We start from the raw sequence: 26,654 nt of genomic DNA on the forward strand, positions 1-26,654 counted from the left end.
TGCTCTACCACTTTACACACAGTAATTTCCTGTAAACACATAATCCTGTTTGTTCCTGACAGAGTTGAGTCCAAAGCGCTGGCTACAAGTAGCATGCTGTTACAAAAAGCAGCACAACTCCAATCCTGGCATTATTCTCCGCTGTACCTCACACCGAGTGTAATATTCAATACCGATAAATGCAACATGGAGGATTGTCGGCAATTTAAAGCTAGAACTGGCAGTACATTCAGCAAAGAACACCAAAGGATTAAGGATGTATCGAAATGTTTCTTGACATTTAAAAATATACATCAAAGAGTAATATCCCAAACCGCCACTGCTCTTTAAAATGTGATAAATACAGCTGCACATATTTTAAACATTTACCGTATGCATGGCAACATTAGTACAACACAGACACAAAACATCTTCATATGTAGTTCAACAGACTTGTCTTTGTCATGAGAAATGATTTAAATCCAAATCAAACTTTTAAAATCCACAAATAATGTCCCCAGACTAGAGCCTGTTAGAGAGGATACATCTGTCAATAGAGCCGCTGAAGACATTTTCAGTTGCATAAACACACTTCAGCGCTTCTCCTTCCTACTCTGTCATATTTGCTCCCTCATGCTCTCGGCCCCTATTCTTTTGCTTTCCCACTCAGAGTGAAAAAGCTATTGCCTCTGGCTGTAAATCGCAGAGGCTACACCAGTTGACACCATGCTAAGGGCATTGCACAACTCCATTCTCATCATGAAAACAACAACAGCCTTTTGCACTGATCAGCCTGTCAGAACACAGTACAACAGAATAGCAGGGAACAGAACTGAGTGCAGCATCAGAGCAGTCACCACAGTGGCAGCTAAGGCTTTAATGAGGTAGTTGTCCCTGTACGTAGCAGCTATAAAAAAAAAAAAAGGTTTATTGCAGTATTGAGACCACAAGGAAGGGAAGTTCTCATTTGCACCAGAGCAGTTTTTCACATCTGGATTTTTAAAAAATGAAAAAATGAAGATTTGCTGATGATACAAAGCTTAAGTTTTCTTCACCTGAAACACTTGTGTAGTAGCCTTTATAGCCTACTCACAATACACAGACCAACAGAAGCCAGAGTAGTTTCAGTATAGTGGTTTATGTATTCACCTAATCAGCAATATATAGCTGGTTCTATAGATCTCTCTGTTCCCCATCAGGAAGGTCATCGAGTGTTAGAAATAATAAGAAGAAAAAGCTGCCAAATTAATCAGCCCCTTGTGAATAAGGGAGCAGCCAAAAGTAAGCAGCTAATATGTTCACTGCTACACTTTCCAGTGCAGTCAGACGAACTCAATTCAGCAGAAGAATCAAAAAAATTCTTAGGACTTTATTTAATTACATTTTTACCGCTATAACATTAGAGAAGAAAAACAAAAATAAGAACCTGAAGACATTACAACTTAAACTCAAATGGACCTTTAAAGAACTAGGTATTAGGTATATCCTGTCAGTAGTAGGTTGGATTCCTTTTACTTTTTTATTTAGAATTGCCTGAATTCTTCATTGCATCCAACAAGGCGCTGAAAACATTCCTCTGAGATTTTGGCCGCATTGGTACGACATCATCAGATGGTAACCGTACAACTGTTGTCTGCACATCCACGATAGGAATGTCCCGTTCCACCACATTGCAAAGACGCTCCAGATAGGCCATTTGGAAACATTTTAGAACTCTGTCTTGTTCAAGAAGCCAGTCTAAGATTATCTGAGCATTGTGACATGGTGTGTTACACTGCTGGAGGTATCCATCAGATGATGGGCACACTGTGGCCATAAAGAGGTGGACATGGTGAGCAGCGATATCCAGGTAGGCTGTGGTTTTTGCTCCAAGGCTACCAAAATATTTTCAAACAACTCACACAGTGGATCAATGCCTGTTGGTCGATCATTCATGCATCACAGCAGAAATCAAGACTCATCAGATCAGACAATGTTTTTATAATTATCCGTTTTCCAATTTTGGAGAACCTGTGCAACGGTAACCTCAATTCATAGGTTACTTCGGCTGGTGTGGTCATCTGCTGCTGAAGCTAATCTGTATCTACGTTTGATGTGTTGTGTAAAAAACCATGCCATGTTCAAAGTCACTTAAAATCACTTTTCTTCCTCATTCTGAGGCTCAATTTGAACTTCAGCAGGTCATCTTCTATCTTACTTACTTATCTAACTTACTTCTATCTGATTGGCTAATTAGTTATTTGTATTAACAAGAAGTTGAACAGGTGTACCTAATAAAGTGACTGGTGAGACAGGTTTATTTTTTGAAACCAGTCAGCGCCTTGTGAAGTTGGATCATGTCTTCTCTCTGGCTGAACAAATTAATGATTAAATTTCAGATCACATTGTTTTCTTTATTATTTATTTTATTCAAATCTGTGATTTTACGAGGCACGTGTGCAGTATGCTCTCTCAGATACCCACTTTATTCCCTCCTGTTCTTGCAGGTTTTCCACCGATTTAATAGATTTATAGTTTCTTTCGTTTATAAGCCATTTTATGGCTCTACCTCAGTGTGCAGTACACTGCCCCAAAGTTAACATTTATAAACACATTAAACCAAACCACAGCAGCACCGGGGTCTAGCAGAACCTTCTCATCTTAGAATACTTTCAGGAACTGAGAAAAAGGGATTAGTTACCCAAAACGTTTGATCTAATATATGTATTACATAAAATACCTCCCAATCCATTTACTCTATAAAAAAAAATAAAAAATACTGTCTAGCATTAAATAGACCTATGAGCCAAGAACCTTCACAGCCAAGGTGACCGATCACAGATGACTATATCAAACCTAGTTTCAAAACACTTGAGGTTCATTTCATTTTCTTACACAAGCTTATAAGCAGAAACATTAATCTGTAATGTCAATGGCATACCTTTTTTAATCTCTTCTATAAATACATATTTGCTAATCATCTCACACCTTTTTATACAAGTCAGTGTGAGGTGAAGGACTTGACTTTTAACATATTATAACATAGCAGTCTGGACTGATTCTGGACTGAACACAGATATGGATACTAACTGACTGTCATGTAATTCTCTCTAAAATGTTCAGTTTGATTTCCCATTTAGTCTTTGCCATTTCAGTCTAATACTGCACGTTTGCAAGACATCCTGATGGCATAGAGTCATGTGAAAGTTTTCACAGTGAAAAAAATAAATACATCCCATGAATCAGTAGTTTGTACCATGTTACTTCAGTTCATTTGAGGTTAATTGGCATTTATTTATTTATTTGCATTTGTTTACAGCTCTAAGCTTTGCAACACCTTAATTCTTTTCTTTTTCAGCCATTGTTATAGATTTGGTGTTGTGTTAGGGATCATTGTCCTTTTGCATGACCCAGTTTCAGGCAAGCTTCAGGTGTCAGTCAGGCAACCTCACATTTGACTTCAGAATACTTTGATATACAGAGGAGCTCACGCTCAACTCAATGACTGCAAGATGTCCAGGTGCTGTGGCCGCCATCATCACGACTCCACCATCTTGATGACAGTTGCTATGAAGTGTTTGCTCTAGAATGGTGTGTTTCTGTTTCGCCAAACATGGTGCTGTGCACTCTGGCCAAACATCTACAGAAGTCTTGCAGTTTGCTCAGATGCAACTTTGCAAACCGAAGCTGTGCTGCCATGTTCTTTTTAGTGAGAAGTGGCTTTCTGCTGGCAACCCTTTGAAACAGGCCATACTTGTTCAGCAAACTGAGAACTACCCAACTATGGCAAAAAAGAGAAAGAAATGAAAAATCATGATCATAACCACTTTGCTAATAATGATATGATAGGTAATGGATTTTGGAATAACGTAACTGTTAAACTTTTTTGTGTGTGAAAATATCTTCACAGTGGACCTTCTTGAATTTCTAAAATATTCATGTGGATTGATCTAAACCTGCCACAGTGAGTCTGAGTTTAGATGGGGGCAAAAGCCACAGCTGTACAGGAAAGGAATGTGTTGTATTTACAACAAAACAAATGTACGACTGCAAAACAGAACGCAGAAGAAACAGGAATTTTATCTTCATTATAATTATTCTTGTTTGTATAATGTTAGGAAGGCAAAACTGTAATTGAAAAATAATTATCTAAATAATTACCTATTAATTACCTAAAGAAAAGCGCTGTCAGATACAGGCGATAGTCAGATGCACTGCGTATACATTTCCTTAGAAGAGGCTTTAAAACTATGAAAGCTAAACAGCAAAATTATGTTAGAATGAGGCCCTGAAATTGATTTGAACGTCTCACAGGCAGTCAGTGATGACCGACATGGAATAACTTAAGCAAAACAGTGAGCTGTGGATGCAAATAAGGGCAGACTGATGGTGACACATGAGCGCTCGCTTCCAGTCATACAGTCACTGATCTTTCAAGACAGCCTCCTTCTGTATTACCTGAAAATATGACAACAACTTCAACAAACCAACTGTAACACTGTCCTCCAAAATTTGTAGCAGAAATTAAACGTCTATATGGCTACAGTTAAGCATATTGTATATCCTATGACCTCATGTTTAATCTGTCACTTTACAAACTTGGAAAGTTTATGGATAGCTGCTTCAGCTAAGGAAGCGTTTAAAGCAAAAGCTACTTTTTATTTATGATTGTAAGCGTGAAAAATATGACACAAGCCATCAGGTATCTTAGTTATAGTTATTGGCGCAATAGCAGAAAACATGGCCTGGGGCACAGGATGGGTGTTGGAGCTCGAAGTGTCCTGGAATTCAATGCAGCACAATAAAGTAACCACATTTAAGGCAAGACATGAGACAACACAACTTAACTGAGATCATAAGCTGGAGTTTTATATCCTTTATAGATTCTACGGGTGTGTTTGTGTTTTATATGTAAGCTAATATTGCAGAAACAAACACACTGAATTCCCTTTTTTCTATAGGCGTAGGGACAATCTGATTTTCAGCTATAAAGGCAATATGAAAAACTGTTCAGCTACTTACAGTCCTCTGAACAAGAAAAAAGGGACATTTGATAACTGTGGGCAGTTGTTGGACAAAACAAGAAATCTGATGTTTAACTCTTTGCGGTGCAAGTATAACCAAATGTGGCTGAACAAAGAAGACTACAAGCTTGGACTCCAATATGCTTTTTAAACCACCTTAAAAAGCTGTCTGTATGAATAAAGACTTAGATACAGTTTTAACTTAGGAAAAGCTGGTTAGGATTTAAAAAAGAAAAGAAAAGTCAGGGTTACATGTGATCATCTCGCTAAGAGTTAAACCTACTCCTGTTTAGCTTTTGGATTTCATTGACATAGGTGCCAGTTCCTCTAAACTATGAGAGCAACGTTTAGGAACTATAATCACAGCAGTTTTTGTTATAATCGAACGTCAAGCTGAGGGGGTTTCAGAGTTGTTCCCAAGAAAAGTTTAAATACGCTTCGTGCAGACAGGACAGCGCACAGTCACGCTATGATTCATAAGTTACGTCGAGTCAGCAAAATAAGAAAAAGATTTTTTAATTTAGGCTTAAAGCTACAAACAAACAGATCTCTGCCACTTAATCTAAAAAAATGAGAAGGAACCAACCAGGTTTAACAAATAAAACACAATGGGCCGACACCTTATCAGTCCCCTAATCTTGTTTGTTTGTGTTCCACTCTTTACCTGTCTGTGAGGTTTTTCACATGCAACTGCTTGCACAGCAGTGCACAGAACAAATTCCTTTCCAGCTTTCTGCCTGCCAGACCCTCTCTACCTGCCTCGCACAGAGCACACACCGATCCAATCAACGGCAAGAAGATTCACAAAGCCATCAGTATAACCGCACACATACATACCTCCATTGGTGCAACCCAGGAAATCCCAGAACTGCATGTTGGCAGTCAGTACGCAGAGGCCCGGTCCACCGCTAAATCATGAATGTCTGTGCGTTCCTCTCCTCTCTCTCTGCACTTCCTAGTTGTACTGTATGCTGTCACTTATAGGAGAGTGAAAACACCCGCCCACTGAATGTTTAGGACTGACACACCTGGGGGGCTGAGTTTCATTTCCAAACTGTTGCCTCCTCCTTCTAAATGCTTGATTCTCATTCTTTCCCCAACTAACTCTCCCATCATATCCCACCATTCTGCCTGTCGAATTTGTGAGACCCATCATCACTAAAGAAAGGGATAAGGGAAAAAAATCAATCCAATATCCGAATTGTTGTTTCCCCATTCATGCATCTTCATCTCAGTGGAAGTAACAAGAGAAAAGGTGAGGAGACCAAGCAGCAGACACGGAAACAAAGCCATTCCTTTCCCTTTCAAGCATCACTTCTACAAATAAAAACTCATGCACGATCATCACATGTGCACAATTTTTCAGAATAATGAAAAATGTGCTTGATATGCAGTCAAAAACAGAGAAGTGAAAAACATCAACTGCTGCACTGGTGGGATGTGCACTCGAGCAAACATTAATGAGTGCTTTAATAGTATCTACACAGAAAGGCATCCGCTGGAAGGGAAATTGTACCAGAAACTGACATTTCTTGATAATTCACTAAGAAAAAAAAAAGTGGTCATATCCCTTTTTCAGGAGAGAAGTATATTCCATGTCAAGCATGGTTATTTTGTCCATGATCAGATCATAATATCTGCGAACACACTTTGGTTTCCTGACCCAGTGGTTTTTGCTGCTAGAGGATGTTTGCAGGGATGTGATCTGTGGTAACAGCCACATAAAGGCAGGAAACAAGACGGCAAAGCATCAGGAAAACAGACATCTGTAGGAGACAAATCAGGGCAGCTTGGATTTAAAAAAAACCCTGAAATCAAAAAAAGCAAATAACTGACAAACCTTCAACCACAGAGCTGCTGGGCACTAAGCTGTGAACCAGGTTTAATTCTGTCAGGTTTACCATTATGCATAGATTTCTGTTTAATCCCATCAAGCACGCTCACGAATGATTTGTGGCCCTAAAAAACACACAAAAAACCCCACAGGATCTGCTCAAATATTAATCCATTTCAATCGGCCTAGTTCAGTGATCAGTGTGCAATATTGAGGTTGACAAGGCAGCAAACAGCCCCCAAAACACTTGAGACATTCAGGTTTAAGTAAAGGCTGTCTCCCCCTTTTGTCTCCAAACCATTGCCTGCAAAAGATAAGTCTCAGTGTGAGCCACTCACTGCTCAACAAAACATAGCTGTTTTGCAAAGGCGTTGTTACTCCGCATGACAGAAATCCTGCCTGGTTTGGACCTTTGCACCCACCGGAGAAACACAGAGGGGTGGTTTCGGCCACTGCACCACTGTCTGTCTGTTAGGAATACAAATTACTCCGCCGTGTATAAAACGACTTGTAATTCACATCAGCTAATTCACTCTAAACCCTCATGCCAGCTCCTAAAAACACACCCACACCTAAGTGCATTGTCGTTAACCCCCATTGTCTGTGTGTGTGTATGTTACCCCCCTTTAATGCTAAGCTAGCTAAGCTAACCCAGGGCTATTCCCACTCAGTTCGCCCCCAAGAGGGATCAATACTCACCCGCTTCAGCCCTGGAGCCCGACCGCACCTACTTTCCGTAACCGGACACCTTATCCAGCCAGCGCGTCTGAATTTTATTAGCACATCCACTGATAATAGAAACCGGCTAGATGGATGTCTCTGTGCTCCAGGTCCCTCTCCCCTGTCTGTTTTTGTCCACAACAGCGCCGTGCCCGGTAGTCGGTGTCCACTGACGCTAGCTGTTAGCACTGCTGCTGCCTCTGCTGCTGCTGCTGCTGGAGGAGCCTGATCCTTTACAACATGGCTGCAGCTGGCAGGGCTCATTGACAGGAGGAGAGGGGCCCTACGTGTCCACGCCTGCATCAAGGGACCCCAAATCTTTCTGCATATGAGATCCAGATTTTGGAGAACTACACTATCCCCCTATTTATTTTGTCACATGAAGAAAAATGGCACAGGAGAGTAAAACCGCCTTATATTGTACACTAATCTTGGGGTCTTAAAAATCCACACATTTAACATACTATGGTGGTATTTTATTGTTTTACGTATTGATGACCAGTTAAAAAGGACGTTCTGTAGTGCCGTGAAGGGAAATCTATTTTGAGCCCATATTTTTGCCATATTAAGGAGAAAACACATTATGTTCTGAGGTTTTGATTCTTTCTTGCAGTTGGTTCTAGTTAATAGGGCATCCAAACAATAGCACTTCATGAAATTACTGTATATATGGTTGCTGACAGGCTCTAAATTATACATAAACATTAGAAATCAAACACTGAGTCCTCGCTAAATCTGGCTAAAGTATGTGCACACATTGAAGTACACCTTTATTTGATTTTAAGATTTAAGAGGTGCATGTGTCTGTGTGTGTGTCGGGAGGGACTGTCAGAGCAGGATGAAGTAAAGCTGTCATTGCCACTATCAAACTGCAACACCGTTTGTCTGTAACCATGCGTCTTTGCTTCTTCACTGAATAAAAAGATGTACAGTGAGTTTCACAAATGTATGTCAGTGCTGATGGAAGCTTTAAGTTTTCTGTATTTTCATAGTGGAACACACTACACAGAGGAACAGTAAAATAAAGGACACAGCGAACCTACAGCTGTGCTAGAGCTCATGTTTAAATTAAATCTTAAGAGATTTATGTCATACATTATTCATCATTGCTTTATGATGTAAGGCAAACAAAAGAGGTCTTGAAATAAAGATCCCCCCCCACACACACACACACACAATTATTGACTTTGATGCTGGCTGCTTTGTTTTCCTCTAACTGTGTATCGCCACTGTCTCGCAGCCAAAGCCCAAAACAATCCATCTACTCACACAGCTCCCCCCTCCTCACACATACAGTCCCACCTACACATCTACTACATTCATGCATGCAGCCAGCTTATGCCCATGCAAACACACATTCATGCAGGCACATTCTGAATACAGAGATTATTTTTATCCACGCACACGTGTGATGCAAATTATGATGCAAGAGACGGTGACACTTGGATTAACTCACAATGCCGTGATTACGTGGCAGCGCAGCCCACGTATGCACGTCACACACCGTGGCATCTACTGGGACAAAAACATTGTGCTTAATCTAAAAGGAATTGTAAGAAGGTTAAGGCTTTGTATAACACATACATTTCTGCTGTGTTATTGACTGGTAGAAAGTCAAATCACAGTTTAATTGACTGGTTTCAGAAAAAAAAACCCTGCTGCAGTGGCCAAATAAATGCATTTATATTGTATAAAATATTTGGCTTGTAAAATAATGACTGGCAGTTGTTTGAATAGAAATACATTTCATTACAATTTTTTACCAGATTTAAAAGGGTTATTTAAAAAGAATCACATTTAAAACTGTGTCCAATTCTTTCCAGCTTCCCCTCTTATTCACTTTAGCTCTGCTATTTTTCCTTGGCACATAATTTCTTGTGTAAACAATAAAAAATACCCCCCCCCCCCCCAACAAAAACAAAACAACAAAACAACAAAAGAAAACAAAGAAAACAAAAACCCAGCTATAACACTGAGATTGAAGAGTAATGTTAAAACCCAAGTATGTGATGAAGGATGACTCTATGTGACTGATTTCAGTGCAGCTCTTTTAGACAGTCTGTTAGGATTGCGTGTGGCTGCATAAACCTGAGTGGTGCCTGACTGCAGATGATATCAGAGTAAAAGAGGAGGTACAGGCTTCCATCTAGTGGTACATTTGAAGAAGCGCCATATAAAATATCATGAGTTTTTAGGATTTATTACAACCTTATAAATATCTTGTTATTTAGGCAACAAGCTGAATCACAGAAAAGACACATTTGGCATCAAAGGCATTCTTTTTTGTAACACATGCAATTTAAAATCCCCCCCAGTGTTTTTTTGTACTTAAATAGAGCAGTTTAGGTACCTAGAATTGCACATAGACAGTATTATCAGATTCTTGGTGAGGGATTTAAAAAGTACAAAATAAACCTTGTCAAAGTACTTGTCAAAACTCGCCGTGTAACTCGAGCTCAGACTGGATGTTTGTGATTCAGTTGTGTTATCACAAAAGTCACTAGGCTCACTTCTTTCTGTTTCCACACTCTCAGCTTTTTGCAGGCACAAACTTGTGACGTTCAGATTCAACCACCATGATTAATCAGATTTCAAGCTGCATTTTTTTTAGTAGTAGTCAAAGAGCAGTAAATAGAATTATAGTAACAGTTACCCTGAAATGCAACTGATGCTGTGAACAGTGATTCTTTACATAAATGGTCGACAGAGTGCAATATTTTATCAGTAATTGTATTGATTGTTGGTATCTGGCTGTACTTATTTCTGTTTTTGTATTTAGGGATTTCAATGTAATATTTTATAGTGTGCTTAGAGAAATAATTATTCACTGACACCACAAAAATGTTTAAATTGTGCTTTAATATTATAAATATAAAGTGCTGAACAAATGTAAAGTGCTTTAAATTTTGAACTTAATGTAAAACTTCTCACTAAAGCGTAAGCATTTTGTGAACTACAGTGAATATTCATGGTATTTTCCAATAGTTAATAATACACTGCTGTCATACCTGCATATAATCAACATACATTCCTGGTACTAAACATGCAACTGTTGCACCAGTTAATCCATATTTCTACATCTTTATTATCTCTATAGTGAATACACTTCAAGTTTTAGTGAATACATTCAGATTGTATGAACCTCTCATGCATTGTATTTGATAATAAATATCAGTAAATAAGGAACTCTTATCCAAACCAAGGACTCCTGCAGCAGAAATTGTGGTAAAAGGTCAGTCAGAGACATGAATAGAGACATGAATAGAGACAGAGTGAAATGGATGAAGGTAAAGAAAGAGAAATTGAAGGACAAAGAGACATGTAATAATAGTTCAGTGCAGTATACAGAGAAAGAGGCTTAGGAAATGAAAATGAAGTATGAGTGACTAGGAAAAGAGTAGAGTAGTGAAGGTTTAAGAACATACAGAGTGGAAATTTGAGAACGAATGGGGGGGATGGAGAAAGTCACACGGAAGCATATCCTGTGGCCTTTCAGGCAGAGATAGTGCAAATGAAAGGGCATAATTGGAAGATGATGGCCAGAGATGGGAAAGTTAAGAAGACTGTGAGATACACCTGGGTAGTTATGATGAGGTAAAAGTGCATGAGGCTTAGAAGTGCCTGTGCTCTAGCATGCCACTTCGGTGGTCTTTGAGACACTCTGGTTCACACTGGAAATACTATCCATGGAAACATCGGTGTGAGAGCGCACACGCTTCTCGTCGTTGCTGTGTGAACTTATTTGGCTACGTTGCAGCTCGTTGGTATGTGCTCGGCTTCGTGGGCCATCCAAGGACATAAGACTTGAACTGGACGTTGTCCGTGAGCGAAGTCTGGTCATGCTGGCACTGGACACTGTAGAGGAAGAAGAGCAGAGTCCTTTTATTATACTGTTTGAGCCTTTCAGTGAGCAGTAGTCTCATCCCCCCCCCCCCCACACACACACACATTCAGAGGTGGTTCTTGTTAATAAAGTGAGATTTCAGGAAAGTTATATGAATTAATTTTTTGCTCATTGCTATTTCAGAACATTGCCTTGACCTATATAAAATCCAGCTAGTAAATTAGTGACTTAATGAAATAAAGACCATCACGAACAGGAAATTGAGATATTGAATTAAATGCTGTCATCATTAATGGTTGGCGGTTCATTATCACTTACAATATCCCATGCCCTGGATGAAATATTTGAAGGCTTCAATCACTTTGGCTGGCTGTGGAGAGAAAGATCATAACTATTAGGAGAGAATTTGCATTATTCTCAAAGCAGCCAGTAAAATGTGTTTTCACACCTGATCCACTTGAGGAAGCCCTCCACAGTCCGACATCTAGAGGAGGACGAATGAGAAAGAAATATGCATAATTCACTCTAAGGTTATGAACTTATCAGCACCACAGTTTTAAATAAAATACATCAGATATTGCACGTGTGTTTATTTTTGAGTCAACCAGTTCTCCAGTTACCTTAAGCAGTGTGGTTTTGGTGGGGTTGAGCTTAGAGTTGCAGTCCACCACAGCTTCCACAGCTGGAGAATTATCGCCTACAATGAGCAGAGTGGAGCACCTACACACCAACAGGAAGATGAAACAGTCAGAGAGACTAAACATATGGTTGGGATTGACTTGGCCTGTTGCAAAGAAGCAAGCCTGTGATGGGCAAACGACAGAATTAAAAGAGGTGATTTTGTAGAAGGGTCATTAAATAAGTAAAAGATTCTGTATGAAGACAAATGGTTTTACTAACTTGAGAGTCCTGACGTTGATGTTTCCTCCAGGAACGGGTCTTTCCACCTCAAGAGCGTTGCGGTGGTTGTAGGAGCGGAAGAACTGACTGACATTGGCCTGGTTCATTGTTGTTGTGATGCGGTGGCGGTATGTGGCGATGAGGTCGTGATTGGTCAGGATTTCATCCTATAAGTCGGAGACAGATGTTCTGTATTTAGCAGTTGCTGTGTATATATCTTAAGTCATCTTCATATTTTAATTTAAATAAATATATTTAATATATATTATGTATTACTTCATCTTATGATGAGCATTTCAGTTTTTCTTCTGAGGCTAACTAAAATTGAACACTGTAGAAAAGGCTTGACAACTTGCCTTTCCAAACAAGTGTGCGATGACAGTGTCTGGTAGAGTCTGGGTCCATCCAGTGAGCTGTAACACAGTTTCACCAGGTGAAGCGACCTTCATTTAGTAATCTTTAATGCATTGACATTAGGGCTGTTTAAGAACAATTGAAAAAGGGAACAATGAAAAAATGTTTCATTGCAGCCGGTGTAAAAATGAATCAAATTTAGGTTGTATCTGACTACATATTGTCTACCTTGGTTGCAAACGTATCCATTAAGCCTTCAGCACTGGGGTTGATATTGATCAGAACCAATCCATCCACCAAATCAGGGTGATTCAGCTGCATGCACAGATGAAAAGATCTGACTCTGTTAGTCTACATCAGCCACAAAAGAATTTGAAGTACTCCCAACATCTCCGATTCAAGACATGTCTAACTGTATCTTTGTAACTTGACTCGAAGAGCAAAGATCCGCATAGAGAAGCCCAGAAGATCAACAACAAAAATGGCTTTATGCTTTATTTATTTTTAAAAGATTCAGACTCACAGCAAATCTAGCCAGGATGTATGCTCCCGCTCCCACTCCCAAACCAATTACACTACGCAACCTGCAAAACACACAGCCAAAGATTAACTGGTCCAGATTTAAATCAGAGGTGAATCCAAGTAAGGAGTGTCAGGTCTGTCTTACCCAAAGTGTTTGAGGACAGAAGGCAGTGCTTCAGACAGTTGGTCCATGGTAGGGTAGGTGTGACTGAGGGGTCAAAAGTCAGTTTTCCCATCAGCATTCACGGGATCTCATATCAAATAATTTTACAATCCCATCATTAATTCTTAAAATACACATGTGGTGTGAGAAATGGGTAACAAAGACCATCTACTAACCCAGCAGGCAGAGTTTTGGCTGCCTCATGCTGTCCTGGGGCTTCAACGTGACAAACAGGAAAATGTCTGATGATTTCGTACATGTCCTGATGGTTGAACAGAGTCTCAAAACAGGACTTGTCTGTGGCAAGAAAACACAAAAATGGAACTGTTAAGCAGTAAACATTTTAAATATAAGAAAAAATAAGAAGACAAGTAAACAATTTGTAGACACTTTAGAAAGTGTGAAACAGGCCCTTACATGATAAAGCCAACATGCTGTGTTCCAGATACAAAAATAGATTAGAAATGGAAACATGTTTGGACATCATTGCTCCAGGGATTTCCACCTTCATTTATTTCTGTCCTTTGGTATTTAGATCTATTCTATTTATTTAGAGGATATAGAGATCACAAAAACTGTATTGCTGGGGTTGAGAGCTGCTACTTACGGTTCAGTCCAACATCATGAAAGGTCAGGATGGCAGGGTGATTTCCCTTTAGTGTCCCGGTCATGATACAATGGACATTCCCATACTGAGTCTCTACATGCTCCTCCTGAAACAAAGATGCATCAAAGAAGAGTCCAAATCTGGAACTAGTATTCTGTATAAGTTACCCACAAATTAAAACATGTTAAATATAGCCAGGATCTCCTCAAAGTGCTTTACTAGTATAGCCTAAAAGCATATGATATCAATATAAAAGTCATTAAATTTGCACTGCAATCGCAACAGATTTACCCCTAGCCTCCTAAAACCCGAGCTCTTGTTTTGGCATGCATGGGATGCAGCAGATCTATGTTGAGCAGAATGAGGTATAATTTGCAGAAAAGCAAACAGGGTCTCAAGAAGTTGAAATTTCTCTATGATACTCACAGTGATTTGGGGGTTGAAGACAGAGTCATAGTCATTCTCCTCCAGAACCATGGCTGCTGTTGCAGAGGAACGTCCCTTAAACTCTTTATAATTTTTTTCTTTTTCCTTGTTAGTATATCTGGATATTTCTGTAGTCAGATACCATGTGAGAGTTGGAGCTCTTTGTGACACACTGTGTGTTTGAGCTGGTTTTTATATCCTCTGACTCTGATCTGTTTTTAAGCCCTGATCGCAATCTGGTTGACACGCGACCGAGTGGACCTTCCTTTTTTAATCTGACCTCAGGCTGCTGTGCTTCCAAAGAACCAGCACAGGATTTGTACAAGGAATTATCCCCAACAGTTGCCCTGCAAAATCAAAACTTATCTTATCTTTAAGTGTCATTGCATTGCAATCAGAAATATTGCATGCAAGCAAGTTGATCCTATGATTTTCAATTTTAATTGATTTTTTTCTGGGATTTTAGTACACCACTTTTTAAAACTTTAAATATGTGATTTACTTTTTGTACAATTGTAAGTGAAATGTAATAAAACAACTCTTAAATCTGACCCATAGGGAGCTTGATAGACTGAAATAAATTCATAACAAAGAAAAAATGCTGTGAGGCATCACTGGAATCACAGCACCTTCAGACGTGAGCTAAGCAGGTCAGCTGTTTAATCTCAGTGAGCCATCTGTTTCTCACAGCAAAGCAGTCTGCTCTCCGTCGCTAAGCTTGACCCTTCTGTTAATGCAGAGTGTTATGATTTAACGCCGATAGCTGCTCTGAACTCAGCATGTCATGTAGAACTTGCAGAGACCTGCAGCTAAAATGATCTCCAGTGGCCTATAATTTCAGTCCTCTCGACAAAAACATCCAACAAACATCTTTTACCAAAGCAATCCGTGCTAAGCTTGAAATATTTCGATAGCCTAAAGCCGCTGCAAGAGTTCATCTGAGAACAGTGCCTTTTAATTTAATCTCAGTGGAACTTTAAAGCACTTTATGAGAGATACTTTCAACCTCTCCTATATTCACAAAGAATCACCAGAGGAGAAGCTCCACATGTTCCTGGGATTGAACCAGGGATCTTTTGCTTGTTGGGCAAAAGTCTAAACCAAACATGAGGATAAAATCAGATGTGATCCTTCGAGAAAAACAGAGAAGACAAATGTGAAATTCTAAATTCCGTGAATATGTGCCTCCAATTTTACATATCAAATTTCTGGTTTTACAAAAACAGCAGCAAATTTAAAATCTGCTTAAAAATAAGTCTTCAAGTGAAGCAATGCCATCTTTTCAGGTCTGTTTCAGCAAATATTATTATTCTTAAAAGAAAATATTTACATATCAATGCTGCATGTACTATGAACCGTGTGTTTCTGAAGATGTAGATTAATAATCAATACTTTAAATATGCTATCCTTTTTTCTGTTTGGGTGTTTTGAGTGTTTGGGTGTTTTCTGGCGACCTAATGATTAAGACAAACTCTATCATTAAAAACGTTTTTGATGCTATGCATCAGATATCAGATATTTGTGCTGCAGCGTATTTTCTAACAATCTGAGCAGTTCGTTGAGAAAATGCAGTATCATATCTTGGCTTACAGCTGGTTTTAACAGTACTGTACATGATGTATTTTACTGGTACACATCAATCTTGACTTTCATACTACTATATGGTCCAGATAACAAATAATATTGTATTATATACTACTTCTTTTCTTTCAAGGAAAAAAAACCTTTATTATATTATAATGAACTGAAAATGTGAATTTTCTCATGATGGCAAAAAGTCAGAAGTTTCTGGATTAGCTTTAGAAAATCATTTCTGGCTAAAGACGAATTCTTTCATCTTGACTTTACAAACCATGACAAAGTGCATCACATTTGCAAAGTTGATAAAACTCAAATATGCAATTAGAGAACGACAGAGGAACAACATAGGTACCTGGGATACTTCCCAGACAGTAACAGCTGGTTGAACGGAAGTAGAACAGACTGTATCATGACTGCCTTCTTTAGGAGATATTACCACCACTGCTTTAACCATACACACAGAGCCAGATGAGAGCTGTGTGCACAGGAGATTTAATCCATTTAGTGGTGAGTGAAGAGTAGAAGGCAGCAGATGGGTCTTACCCAGCTTCACGTCACTGTGAAGTCAAAATATCAAAATGTGAACCCTGGCTAAGCTCTGCCCTGCTAGCCTATTTCTCCACTTGCCACTGGCACAGATACTAGTGCTTATCAAAACAGAGTAAGTGACTGTATAGGAACAACAATAACATGAAATTGTTTTAGCAGTTAACTATTCAAAAGTGGGTTGAAGAAGTAAATGAACATAGCTGGGTGAAACTACTGAAAAATGTAAACTACATTTCTTATTAGATGTACAGTAGTTCACTTTTCTTTGTTAGATATGCAACTTCAAAATCAAAAGATAAAGCAGATTTTACACAGTTTGCAGTGTATCCTGCAAATCAGATCATCATAATCTTTATTCCGTGCTATAAATACTGTCAGATTTCACGACGTTATTCAAAGTTTTCGGGCAATCAGGAGAAACATGCAGGGTAGGAGCTGGGGTATATCTCAGATAATGGCACAATGCCCAGCTGACTGAGTGAGCAGGCGAATGGCTGTATGTGACTGTAGCCACCGGTGCTGTTATTGCTACTTGCGATTCAAAAGAATATGTATAAACAAAAAAATATTTAAATAAAATATAATTAAATATTTCTAGCTATTTACAATGTCTATTCAGTGTTTTACAAATAACGCTTTTGCTGCTGCCAAATACATTAGATTATTAATTAAAATGAAATGTTTTTGCTGACTTGTGATTCTTTTAAAAGGTATTTGTTGAATTAGTTACGCAGTTTTAAAACATTATAGATCAGTGTTTTAACTTTAGACAAAAATACAATTTGTGTTTTTAAGCCAACTGTGGAAAACATAAAGTAGTTGTAGATATTGTTGTTTCTTATTTTTGTATATGTCATATGAAACTTGTTTTCATTCACTTTTAATGGAAAAAGGGGGGGGGGGGGGGGGGGGGGGGGAGTGCACTAGGGCTGTATCCCAATTCAGGGTCTGCAGCCTTAAAGTACGCAGCCTCAACGATCCTCAAGGGCCGCGTACTCAAAGACCGCTAAGGCCGGAAGTGCGAGGCTTATGAAATGGGACGGCCTAGCCTCCGTTGCGCTGCCCAGGTTGACTAGCAACCATGATACTAACAGCTGGAAACGTGTCATACAGCTTTGTTTGACAGAAATGAAGGAGAAAATCTTTTGTTCATTTGTTTGTTTGTTTCTACATGAGCTTTGATCATTCTCTGTAAGATTAAGCTCAGCTATTGAACGGCATATATTTTAAAGTAAAGGCTTTAAAACCAAGTTAGTACAAACGTCACTAATGTCACATAACTTTGCCGACATGTGGCAACAGTAATGTTTTAATGTTCTTCGTTATTAAACATTTGCACATAAATAAGTGACATAATATTCAGTACTTACTTAAAGTTTACTCTTCGGGAGCCCCCCATCCGCCGTTTGTTTTTCGGCAAAATTATCCACACCCACCGCCGCGCTATGCATTCTGGGATATGTTGGGCCACGAAGTCTACACTGCCACAGCCTTAAAATTCAGGGATATGAAGGACGCATTTCAGGGCCGCATTTCGAGCAGCCTTTGAATTGGGACAGCCTTCGGCGCGCCGCTGTGATGTAATCGGCCTTGAAATGCGTACTTTAAGGCTGCAGATCCTGAATTGGGATACAGCCTAGATCAGCCCTACAATCATCATTTCCCTGCAGAGTCCACTAGATGGAGTGCCATTACAATCTTCTGGATGCTGAGTCGTCGCATTATAAAGAAGGCCAGCTTCACCTTTCTTTATTTTTCACCTGATAAACCTCTAACACCCCATTCTCAATACCCTGTTATTAGTTTGTGTCGATGCTCTTAGTTCGTCTGTGTGACTTCTACACACTAACTGCCTTTAAATGTATTTTAAACGTTTGGGGAAGAAATTTGAATTTTTATTCGCTTTGATAATCACCCGTGGGCGTGTCTGCTAAAACACAGACGGGAGATGGAAACAGAGTTTATGAAAGGAGAGAAATCTCGGCATACGGTGAAGTAGCTGTTCAGTCATAAGTATCCCCACACTTCCATCTTCACTGCTTCGCCTCAGGGCACCAGTGTCACACGCAGAGACGCTAAATAAGCACATTAACGTCCTATTGCTGATAATTGGTTGTCACGGTAACCGTTAAGTCTGCAGGTGAAAGTCTTGCTGTCCGACTCTCAGCTTTCAAAACACTCTAATTATACACACAGCAGCTGCTGCCGCTTGCCACACGCTCAACTGCGTGTGCGCATGTGTGTTTTTCTTGTTTGACGTGATTGTGAGGGAGCACTCGGTGCGTTGATGTTTACGTGCAAAACCACACATTACCCTTTCCATGCATATATAGACCAGTTGTAAGAGTATATGTGGTAGGATTTCCATGACCAAACTTTTAAAACAAGCAGGAATGCTCTGAAAGATGGATCCAGCGTAATACGAATAAGAAATCATTTATTTAACCCATATTTAGGAAATTCTTTTGTGAAAGCGATTTAAATAGAAATATCAGTTTTGCAGTGTGTATATACTAATGTGTGTAATAAATTCTATACTTATAAAGTAATATAAGTAGGCTGTATCATGAGTTTATTAAAATATAAAGTCTGGCATGGTGTGGCTTTGCGCTATTTCAAAGTCATTAACACACACTTGTTATGTGTGAAATATGGAGACTGATTACAGTTTAAGAGCTACAACTAATGGATGAAAGTACACTTCCTTTTCATATCCAGTTGCTTTTTTTTAGCTGCCAACGGAATTGCATACGATTTCACACAGTGGTGTGCCTGAGAGACAGATTTACAAACAGCTCCAGAGCAGGGGACCCACTTTGTAATTGTGTATATGAAGATGGTAAATCAGTGTAAGCTTGCCTGCACTCCCAGTTCAGGCATTGATTATAAAAGAAGGATTAAGAACTAGACTTAATGGGACAGTCAAATAGTGCAAAAGTGTGTTTATGAAAGATTAAACTCTTAGTAATTTGCAGCTTCGCATGGGCTGATGTATGGATTTAACAGCTGTAAATATACTGCACGAACACGGTGGTATTGTGGTGCAATAACAGATGTCACATTAGTGGTAGTAAGTTTTTCATAAAATAATTTTATAGCTTGCCCCCCCTCCCCCGTTTTTTTATTTATTCATTTATTTCACCAGACACAACAACAACAAATACAACAGGGTGAAACCAGAAGCTCCTGAGCCAGATTAGAGCTCCTATGTGGAGGCCACACGAGATTTAAATGGAAACAAGTCATTGCGTAATTCCAAGAATGGCTTACCAGGAAAGATGTAGTGGAGCATTTACTCAAGCTTGTGAGGAATAACTAAGAAAAGCAACAACAACAACAACAACACTTCTTATTTAGGCACAGTCACCACTGTGATCACCACAAAACTGTTTTTCTTTTAACTCAAGCAAACCTTCCAGCAACTACCACCATAACAGCTAGAATTCATATTAAAATTGTAACTAGGTTAACATTTTTAACAAAGCCCCCATCAGTTCCCTCAGCTAACATATATAACTCTCTTGCACTAGTGTCTACAGACACCTTCGATGTATGCACACACACACACACACACACACACACACACACACACACACACACACACACACACACACACACACACACACACACACACACATTTTGAGCCTCAAAAAGGCCTTCAAACTTGTGAGGACCGTTGACTGTTGGTTCTCACAAGTATAGTAGAATGCAGATTTTGGTCCTCACAAAGATAGCTAGACAGGAACACACACACACACACACACACACACACACACACACACACACACACACACACACACTTATGAGATATTAAAAGTTGGATATGAGCAAAATAATAAATTATCTCCAGCCTGTGCATGGTGTACCCTCTTGCCCTATGACAGCAGGGGTGGGCTCCACCTTCCCAATGACCCTGAATTTGATAGGAGGTTAAGAAAATGGATGGATGCACACTTATTTATAATTACCTTGATCATGACCATCAGCAGTGCTTCTATTATTAAAGCAAGCCTTGAATACTTCCTTGTTATTTCCTTGTATCTTTGGGAAAGGAATTAGCACTGAAGTCTTAGCAGGTCAGTGCTTTAATGAAACCGGGAGAGCGGCCATGACCACTGCTCACAGTGTCCTTTGGGCTCCTCATAAAGCACAAGACTGTCAGGACTGACCTACTGAGTGTCAGCTCACATTTCCAGAAACCACTACATCAATGTCCATGCCAGCACACTCAGGTTTGTAGGATTAAAACAGATGGTCCCTGCAGAGCTGAATTTCCACAGGGTGATCTGACAGAGGAAGCCTTGAAAGCAGGACTATGTGGGTCTGAGAAACAATTAGAAGTGTCATCTCACAGGCACATTTTACTGTTATCACAAATGAACTGAATTAAAATATGTTTCAGTGGAGAGGGACTGGATCAAGCGATGCTATACATGGTTCATTGACTTTCTAAATTTCACAAATGATTTTAGAGTTATTTTGTATGGAACTGACGACTGTGATGATAATTTGCACTTGATTTTGAAAGAAATGTGTGGATCATAAGGCTCACAAAAAAGTAACAAAAAATATTTACAAAAACCAAAATATTTACTCCAAAAAGCTTCATAAAGATGTGTCCAGATGTACTCAATGCTCATTATTTTACATTAAACAGGGTAAAAGAGAAAAAGATATAAAATGTGGCGGACAAAGGCGTTATCGTAATTTACTAAGTATGATCTGGAATATTGTTTTCTGTGCATTGAAGATTTGGGCAAAGATTTGCCGGATAGCATTATGCTGCATGATTTCTTTGCATTTATAACAAAATCCGCATAAACAAAAAAGCATTTTGAGTATTTTGTCATATTTGATGCTGAATAATGAATCACTGAATCTGTTACTAAGTTAATTTTGCTGTATACACTGAGACTTAAACACTGTCTGTCAGGACTGGACTGGGACAAAAAAATCAACCGCGCATTTTGACTAGAGAACGGCCCACCAGGTATTATAGGAAAAGCCATAAAGCCTTTGAATGAAAACAAATGCTGTTGTGACATTGATGTACACTGTCTTGTTGGTATATATGTATCAACCTAATAAACTTAAACCTACACCATCCTCCCTATTCTGGTATTTTAAACAGTACTTACTGGAAATATCAAACAACCTAATCAATAATTACATATACCTAACTAGCAGGGTTGCCAACTCCCAGCAAAAAAATAGGGAACCACCTATTTCGCCTAATCGACATAATCGACTTTAATTTATTGCCAGGGTAAAACAAATGCACAGAAACCAATTATTTTTCTACAGTAATTAAATAGATTCAACATCTTTCTTCAACAGAATTGCAGACTGCACACATGGTACCTTCCCAAAGGAAAAAGTACTATAGCTTACTACTGTATATATTAGACTTAATATTTACTATATACTAGAGATGGACCGATCTGATATTACGTATCGGTATCAGTCCGATACTGACGTCAATTACTGGTTCGGATATCGGAGAGAAATAAAAAATGTAATCCGATCCATTAAATATCAAAAAAGCACCTCACAAAACTTGCGACATGGCGTAACTCGGTTCATAACCGTAGCACGTCGGAGCAGTGTACTCACGTGATAGAGCGGCTGTGTGTATTTGTAGCCTCCCTACCAAACCAGCATTTCATCTCCCAGGAAGTGATCCCAGAGAGAAGTAAAGCAAGTGTGTAAGTTCATCTCTGAATGTTTGTAAAGCATTCCCACATTAATCTTAACAACTAGTATATGGAGCGACTGCCTCTCTCTCCCTCCCTCTCCTGCTGCTACTTCAATCATGAAACTGATTAATGATCAGCTGATCGGCTTTTCTGTCCCCAGTCCGTCTCTCTTCTTTATTTTTGGCCCACTTTGCACCAGAAAGAGGAAACCACCGGCTAAACAACAGCAGCAAGTTTAAGCTTGATAAGCTGTTGTTAGAATTTATTTAATATTACTTTCTAGACCAGGATCCTTTTCTATGCAGCTGACGGCTGGTAACTGTGCAGGGGCGGATCTAGCAAAGTTTAGCCAGGGGGGCCGATAAGGCATGAACAGGGAAAAGGGGGCACAAAGACATACTTTTCTTTCTTATTCTCATTTAAAATGTCTAGCTTTTATTAAATAATTATCTGAATCTTACACCCAAAGTTTTAATCTTATGCAAAATATATAGAAGTCCATTACTGTATATAGTAACTGTTAAGTCTAATATACCCTAGTAAGCTAAAGTACTTTTTCCTTTGGGAAGATACCATCTGTGCAGTCTGCAATTCTGTAGAAGAAAGATGTTGAATCTATTTAATTATTCTTGAAAAAGAATTTATTTCTGTGCATTTTTTTTCACGCTGCATCAAATTAAAGTTGATTACGTCAATTAAGCATCATGAGGTGGAGGGTGGTTCCCTATTTTTTTTTTCTGGGAGTTTGCAACCCTATTAGTTAGGTTGCTTACTCTTTAAAATACCAGAATAGGAAGGATGGAGTAGGTTTAAGTTTATTAGATTGATCAGTATTGCTGAACTATGAAATATTTTGGGTGCAGTATATTTTTTACATACAGGTATAACAGAATAGCTTTAGTGTTGTTGTTTATTTAAGCTTGAGTATGAACTTATACAAAATGCAGCAAGATATTTAAAAAACTGTTTTATTGATTAAAAAACACACTATATCGGATTCATATCGGTATCCTCCAATATCCAAATTTATGATATCGGTATCGGACATAAAAAAGTGGTATCGTGCCATCTCTACTATATGCAATAATGAATTTTTATACATTTTACATCAGATAACCACTTTGGATTCGGTTGTATTTATTAAAACCTAGAGATTTTAAATGAGAATAAGAAAGAAAAGTATTTCTTTGTGCCCCCCTTTCCCTGTTAGTGCACTACCTGCCCCCTGGTAAAACTTTCCTATCCGCCCCTGCACAGTTACCAGCTGTCAGCCACGTAGAAAAGGATCCTGGTGTTATTTGTCTCTCAGAAACAGTTCATAACTTCCCTTCAACTCATTCATGTCAACTAAAAGGTAAACCTATTTCTCTATCACCTGTTCAGCTCTGATGATTCAGTAAGGACATCTCCTGGTTTAATCTTCATGTTTCCCTCTCACCAGATATCGGTTTGGATATCTGGTGAGAGGGAAACTGTATGTTGACTGTGTGTTGACCAGCACCTTTACGGCTGTGGCTCCAGCAAACATCAGCTGATACTAGAAAGTAATATTAAATAAATTCTAACAACAGCTGATCAAGCTTAAACGTGCTGCTGTTGTTTAGCGTGACATCCGCTGGTTTCGTCTTTCTGGCGCAAAGTGGGCGATAAACAAACGAGACGGGACTTAGGACAGCAAAGCCGATCAGCTGATCATTGATCAGTTTCATGATTGAAGTAGCAACAGGAGAGGGAGGGGGAGAGATTGAGAGAAGAAGAGGAAGCTATGCAGCGCAAAGACACAGAATAACTCCAGCTTTGTGTCTTTTTTTTTGCTGAAGTTCGGGACAAATTGCATTCCTTTACACCTAAATACAGAACTTTAAAGTTCGACCTCATCGGCTAATTGGTCCAGCCCAGAGTCGATCATGACCAATTGGCCAATCCACCGCCTTTTATTGTTTATATATGCTAAAAATCACCATCGGCCCACCGGGCAAATGCCCGGTATGCCCGATGGCCAGTCCAACTATGCTGTCTGTATAGTACAAGGCTACTTACACAGCTGCACACCTCTGATTTAACCTCTTGCACTTTGTATTTTCTCATATCTCCTCTGCTATATCTTCAACAAACTTCATTATCTAAAGAAGTCATCTACTTTTACTTTGACTAAAACGAATGAAGGATTTTGTGCCTTTCTGTTTCAGCTGCATTTGAGAATATTAAAAACATATTTGATAGTACCAGTGTTGCTGGGTCAATGTTTTTATAACCTGAGGTGTGACTGGAGGAAACAGGTTCTCTAATTCCACTCTGGGCTGGAAACAAGGAGCCTTGTTGCATTTCAAAACTTTACAGAGTGTCTCTTATCTGTAGAGTCATACTAGGTTTTGGGGTAAAAACTGCAAAATAAATTGGTTTGGTTTTGCCAGAGTTCGTGTTAAAAGGGAGTTTTTCCTTTCCACTGTTGCCAAGTGGTCAGTTGATTGTTGGGGTTGTCTCTCTATTATTGTAGGGTCTTTGGAATGTACAAATAGATGTTTGCAACACAAGCCCTGACTGAACAACAACCAGGTAAAAAAGTATTCTCCAGAACTGCTTGGGACCTTGTAATAAACATGTGGATGTGTTTATGCTATAATCGGGATCAAATCAAAAGTGAGATAACAGCAAACCATATTAAATAACAGATGACTACTTATCACCTTGATGCATGAAAAACAGCTCCAGCTCTGAGAAAACATTCACAACCCAAAAACTCATGCCCACTTTAACCACCAGGAACACTGAGATTTTTAATTTGACGAACTGGAAACAGTGTAAGGTGTGCTTTGGCTAATTTTAGCAAATAAATGGTGTTTTTTTTTAAGCTTTCTGTGTGGGTGAACAGTCATGTTAACCACCACTCAATATGATTGATAGTAAGGTGAGGCCCTGGCTTGTACTACAGGGTGGGCCATTTATATGGATACACTGTAATAACATGGGAATGGTTGGTGATATTAAAGTCCTGTTTGTGGCACATTAGTATATGTAAGGGGGCAAACTCCTCAAGATGGGTGGTGACCAAGTTGGCCATCTTGGATACAACTTTTGTTTTTTCAATAGGAAGAGCGCCATGTGACACATCAAACTTATTGGTAATGTCACAAGAAAAACAATGGTGTGCTTGGTTTCAACCTAACTTTATTCTTTCATGAGTTATTTACAAGTTTCTGACCACTTATAAAATGTGTTCAATGTGCTGCCCATTGTGTTGGATTGTCAATGCAACCCTCTTCTCCCAAAAAAGTCTAAGGGGGTCAGATCGGGAGACCTTGGGGGCCATTCAACTGGCCCACGACGACCAATCCACTTTCCAGGAAACTGTTCATCTAGGAATGCTCGGACCTGGCACCCATAATGTGGTGGTGCACCATCTTGCTGGAAAAACTCAGGGAACGTGCTAGCTTCAGTGCATAAAGAGGGAAACACATCATCATGTAGCAATTTCAAATAACCAGTGGCCTTGAGCTTTCCATTGATGAAGAATGGACCCACTATCGTTGTACCCCATATACCACACCAAACCATCTCTTTTGTTGTTCCAACAGTCTTGGAGGGATCCATCCAATGTGGGTTAGTGTCAGACCAATAGCGGTGGTTTTGTTTGTTAACTTCACCATTCACATAAAAGTTTGCCTCATCACTGAACAAAATCTTCTGCGTGACCTGAGGGTCCTGTTCCAATTTTTGTTTTGCCCATTCTGCAAATTCTGTGCGCCGATCTGGGTCATTCTCGTTGAGATGCTGCAGTAGCTGGAGTTTGTAAGGGTGCCATTTGTGAGTAGCTAATATCCACCGAAGGGATGTTCGACTAATGCCACTCTCCAGTAGAGATGGCACGATACCACATTTTTATGTCCGATACGATACCATAAATTTGGATATCGGCCAATACCGATATGAATCCGATAGTGTGTTTTTTAATCAATAAAACTGTTTTTTAAATATCTTGCTGCTTTTTCATACTCAAGTTAAAAAAAACCCCAAAAAACCCACTAAAGCTATTCTGTTATACCTGTATGCAAAAAATACACTGCACCCAAAATATTAAATAGTTCAGCAATACTGATCAATCTAATACACTTAAACCTACTCCATCATCCCTATTCTGGTATTTTAAAGAGTAAGAAACCTAACTAATAGGGTTCTAAAAAAATAAGGAACCACCCCCCCACCCTCCACCTCATGATGCTTAATTGACGTAATCAACTTTAATTTGATGCAGTGTTAAATAAAATGCCACTTTGGTTGTAAGATTCGGTTGTATTTATTAAAAGCGAGACATTTTAAATGAGAATAAGAAAGAAAAGTATGTCTTTGTGCCCCCTTTTCCCTATTCATGCCCTATCGGCCCCCCTGGCTAAACTTTGCTAGATCCGCCCCTGCACAGTTACCAGCCGTCAGTTGCATAGAAAAGGATCCTGGTCTAGAAAGTAATATTAAATAAAT

The 26,654-nt window shown here is 39.2% G+C and overlaps 2 protein-coding genes across 6 annotated transcripts in view; both read right to left on the bottom strand.

Moving 5' to 3' along the window:
• ptk2ab (protein tyrosine kinase 2ab) overlaps nucleotides 1-7,769 on the bottom strand; it is a 68,219-nt gene extending 60,450 nt beyond the window's left edge. For 2 of the 3 annotated variants that reach the window (XM_076889768.1, XM_076889766.1), the window contains exon 1: nucleotides 7,516-7,769. Coding sequence is in view for 1 of the 3 variants with exons in the window: in XM_076889762.1 (XP_076745877.1) it covers nucleotides 5,820-5,856 (37 nt within the window). In the remaining 2 variants the exon portion in view is untranslated. Of the gene's footprint in view, nucleotides 1-5,819; nucleotides 5,931-7,515 lie in introns of those variants that run through there. The other variant, XM_076889762.1, reaches the window with a different exon arrangement.
• Nucleotides 7,770-10,376: 2,607 nt separating this feature from the next.
• LOC101483424 (protein NDRG1) lies at nucleotides 10,377-22,184 on the bottom strand. 3 transcript variants are annotated; one of them, XM_012922957.3, is made up of 12 exons: nucleotides 22,096-22,184; nucleotides 13,927-14,032; nucleotides 13,496-13,616; nucleotides 13,302-13,364; nucleotides 13,158-13,218; nucleotides 12,863-12,949; nucleotides 12,637-12,693; nucleotides 12,281-12,447; nucleotides 12,001-12,100; nucleotides 11,829-11,864; nucleotides 11,699-11,750; nucleotides 10,377-11,391 (listed from the first exon to the last, which is right to left on the bottom strand). In XM_012922957.3, exons 2-12 carry the CDS (start codon nucleotides 13,988-13,990, stop codon nucleotides 11,165-11,167), a joined length of 1,035 nt encoding a protein of 344 aa, XP_012778411.1. In that variant the 5' UTR covers nucleotides 13,991-14,032; nucleotides 22,096-22,184; the 3' UTR covers nucleotides 10,377-11,164. The 3 variants fall into 3 exon arrangements, with proteins under 3 accessions (XP_012778411.1, XP_004565217.1, XP_004565216.2); XM_004565160.5 differs by lacking the exon at nucleotides 22,096-22,184 and adding an exon at nucleotides 17,853-18,138; XM_004565159.5 differs by lacking the exon at nucleotides 22,096-22,184 and adding an exon at nucleotides 14,353-16,896.
• Nucleotides 22,185-26,654: the final 4,470 nt, after the last annotated feature.

This window comes from Maylandia zebra, linkage group LG11, assembly GCF_041146795.1.
Source record: "Maylandia zebra isolate NMK-2024a linkage group LG11, Mzebra_GT3a, whole genome shotgun sequence".
NCBI lineage: Eukaryota > Metazoa > Chordata > Actinopteri > Cichliformes > Cichlidae > Maylandia > Maylandia zebra.

Bases quoted from the DNA above. Each gene is read 5' to 3' on its own strand.
- LOC101483424 (XM_004565159.5), bottom strand. From the start codon at position 14,403: ATGGTTCTGGAGGAGAATGACTATGACTCTGTCTTCAACCCCCAAATC. The intron at 12,101-12,280 runs GTTAGTAAAACC...GTTGGTGTGTAG, and splicing joins ATCAACGTCAGGACTCTCAA to GTGCTCCACTCTGCTCATTG. The intron at 11,751-11,828 runs GTGTGAAAACAC...TTCTCTCCACAG, and splicing joins GGCTTCCTCAAGTGGATCAG to CCAGCCAAAGTGATTGAAGC.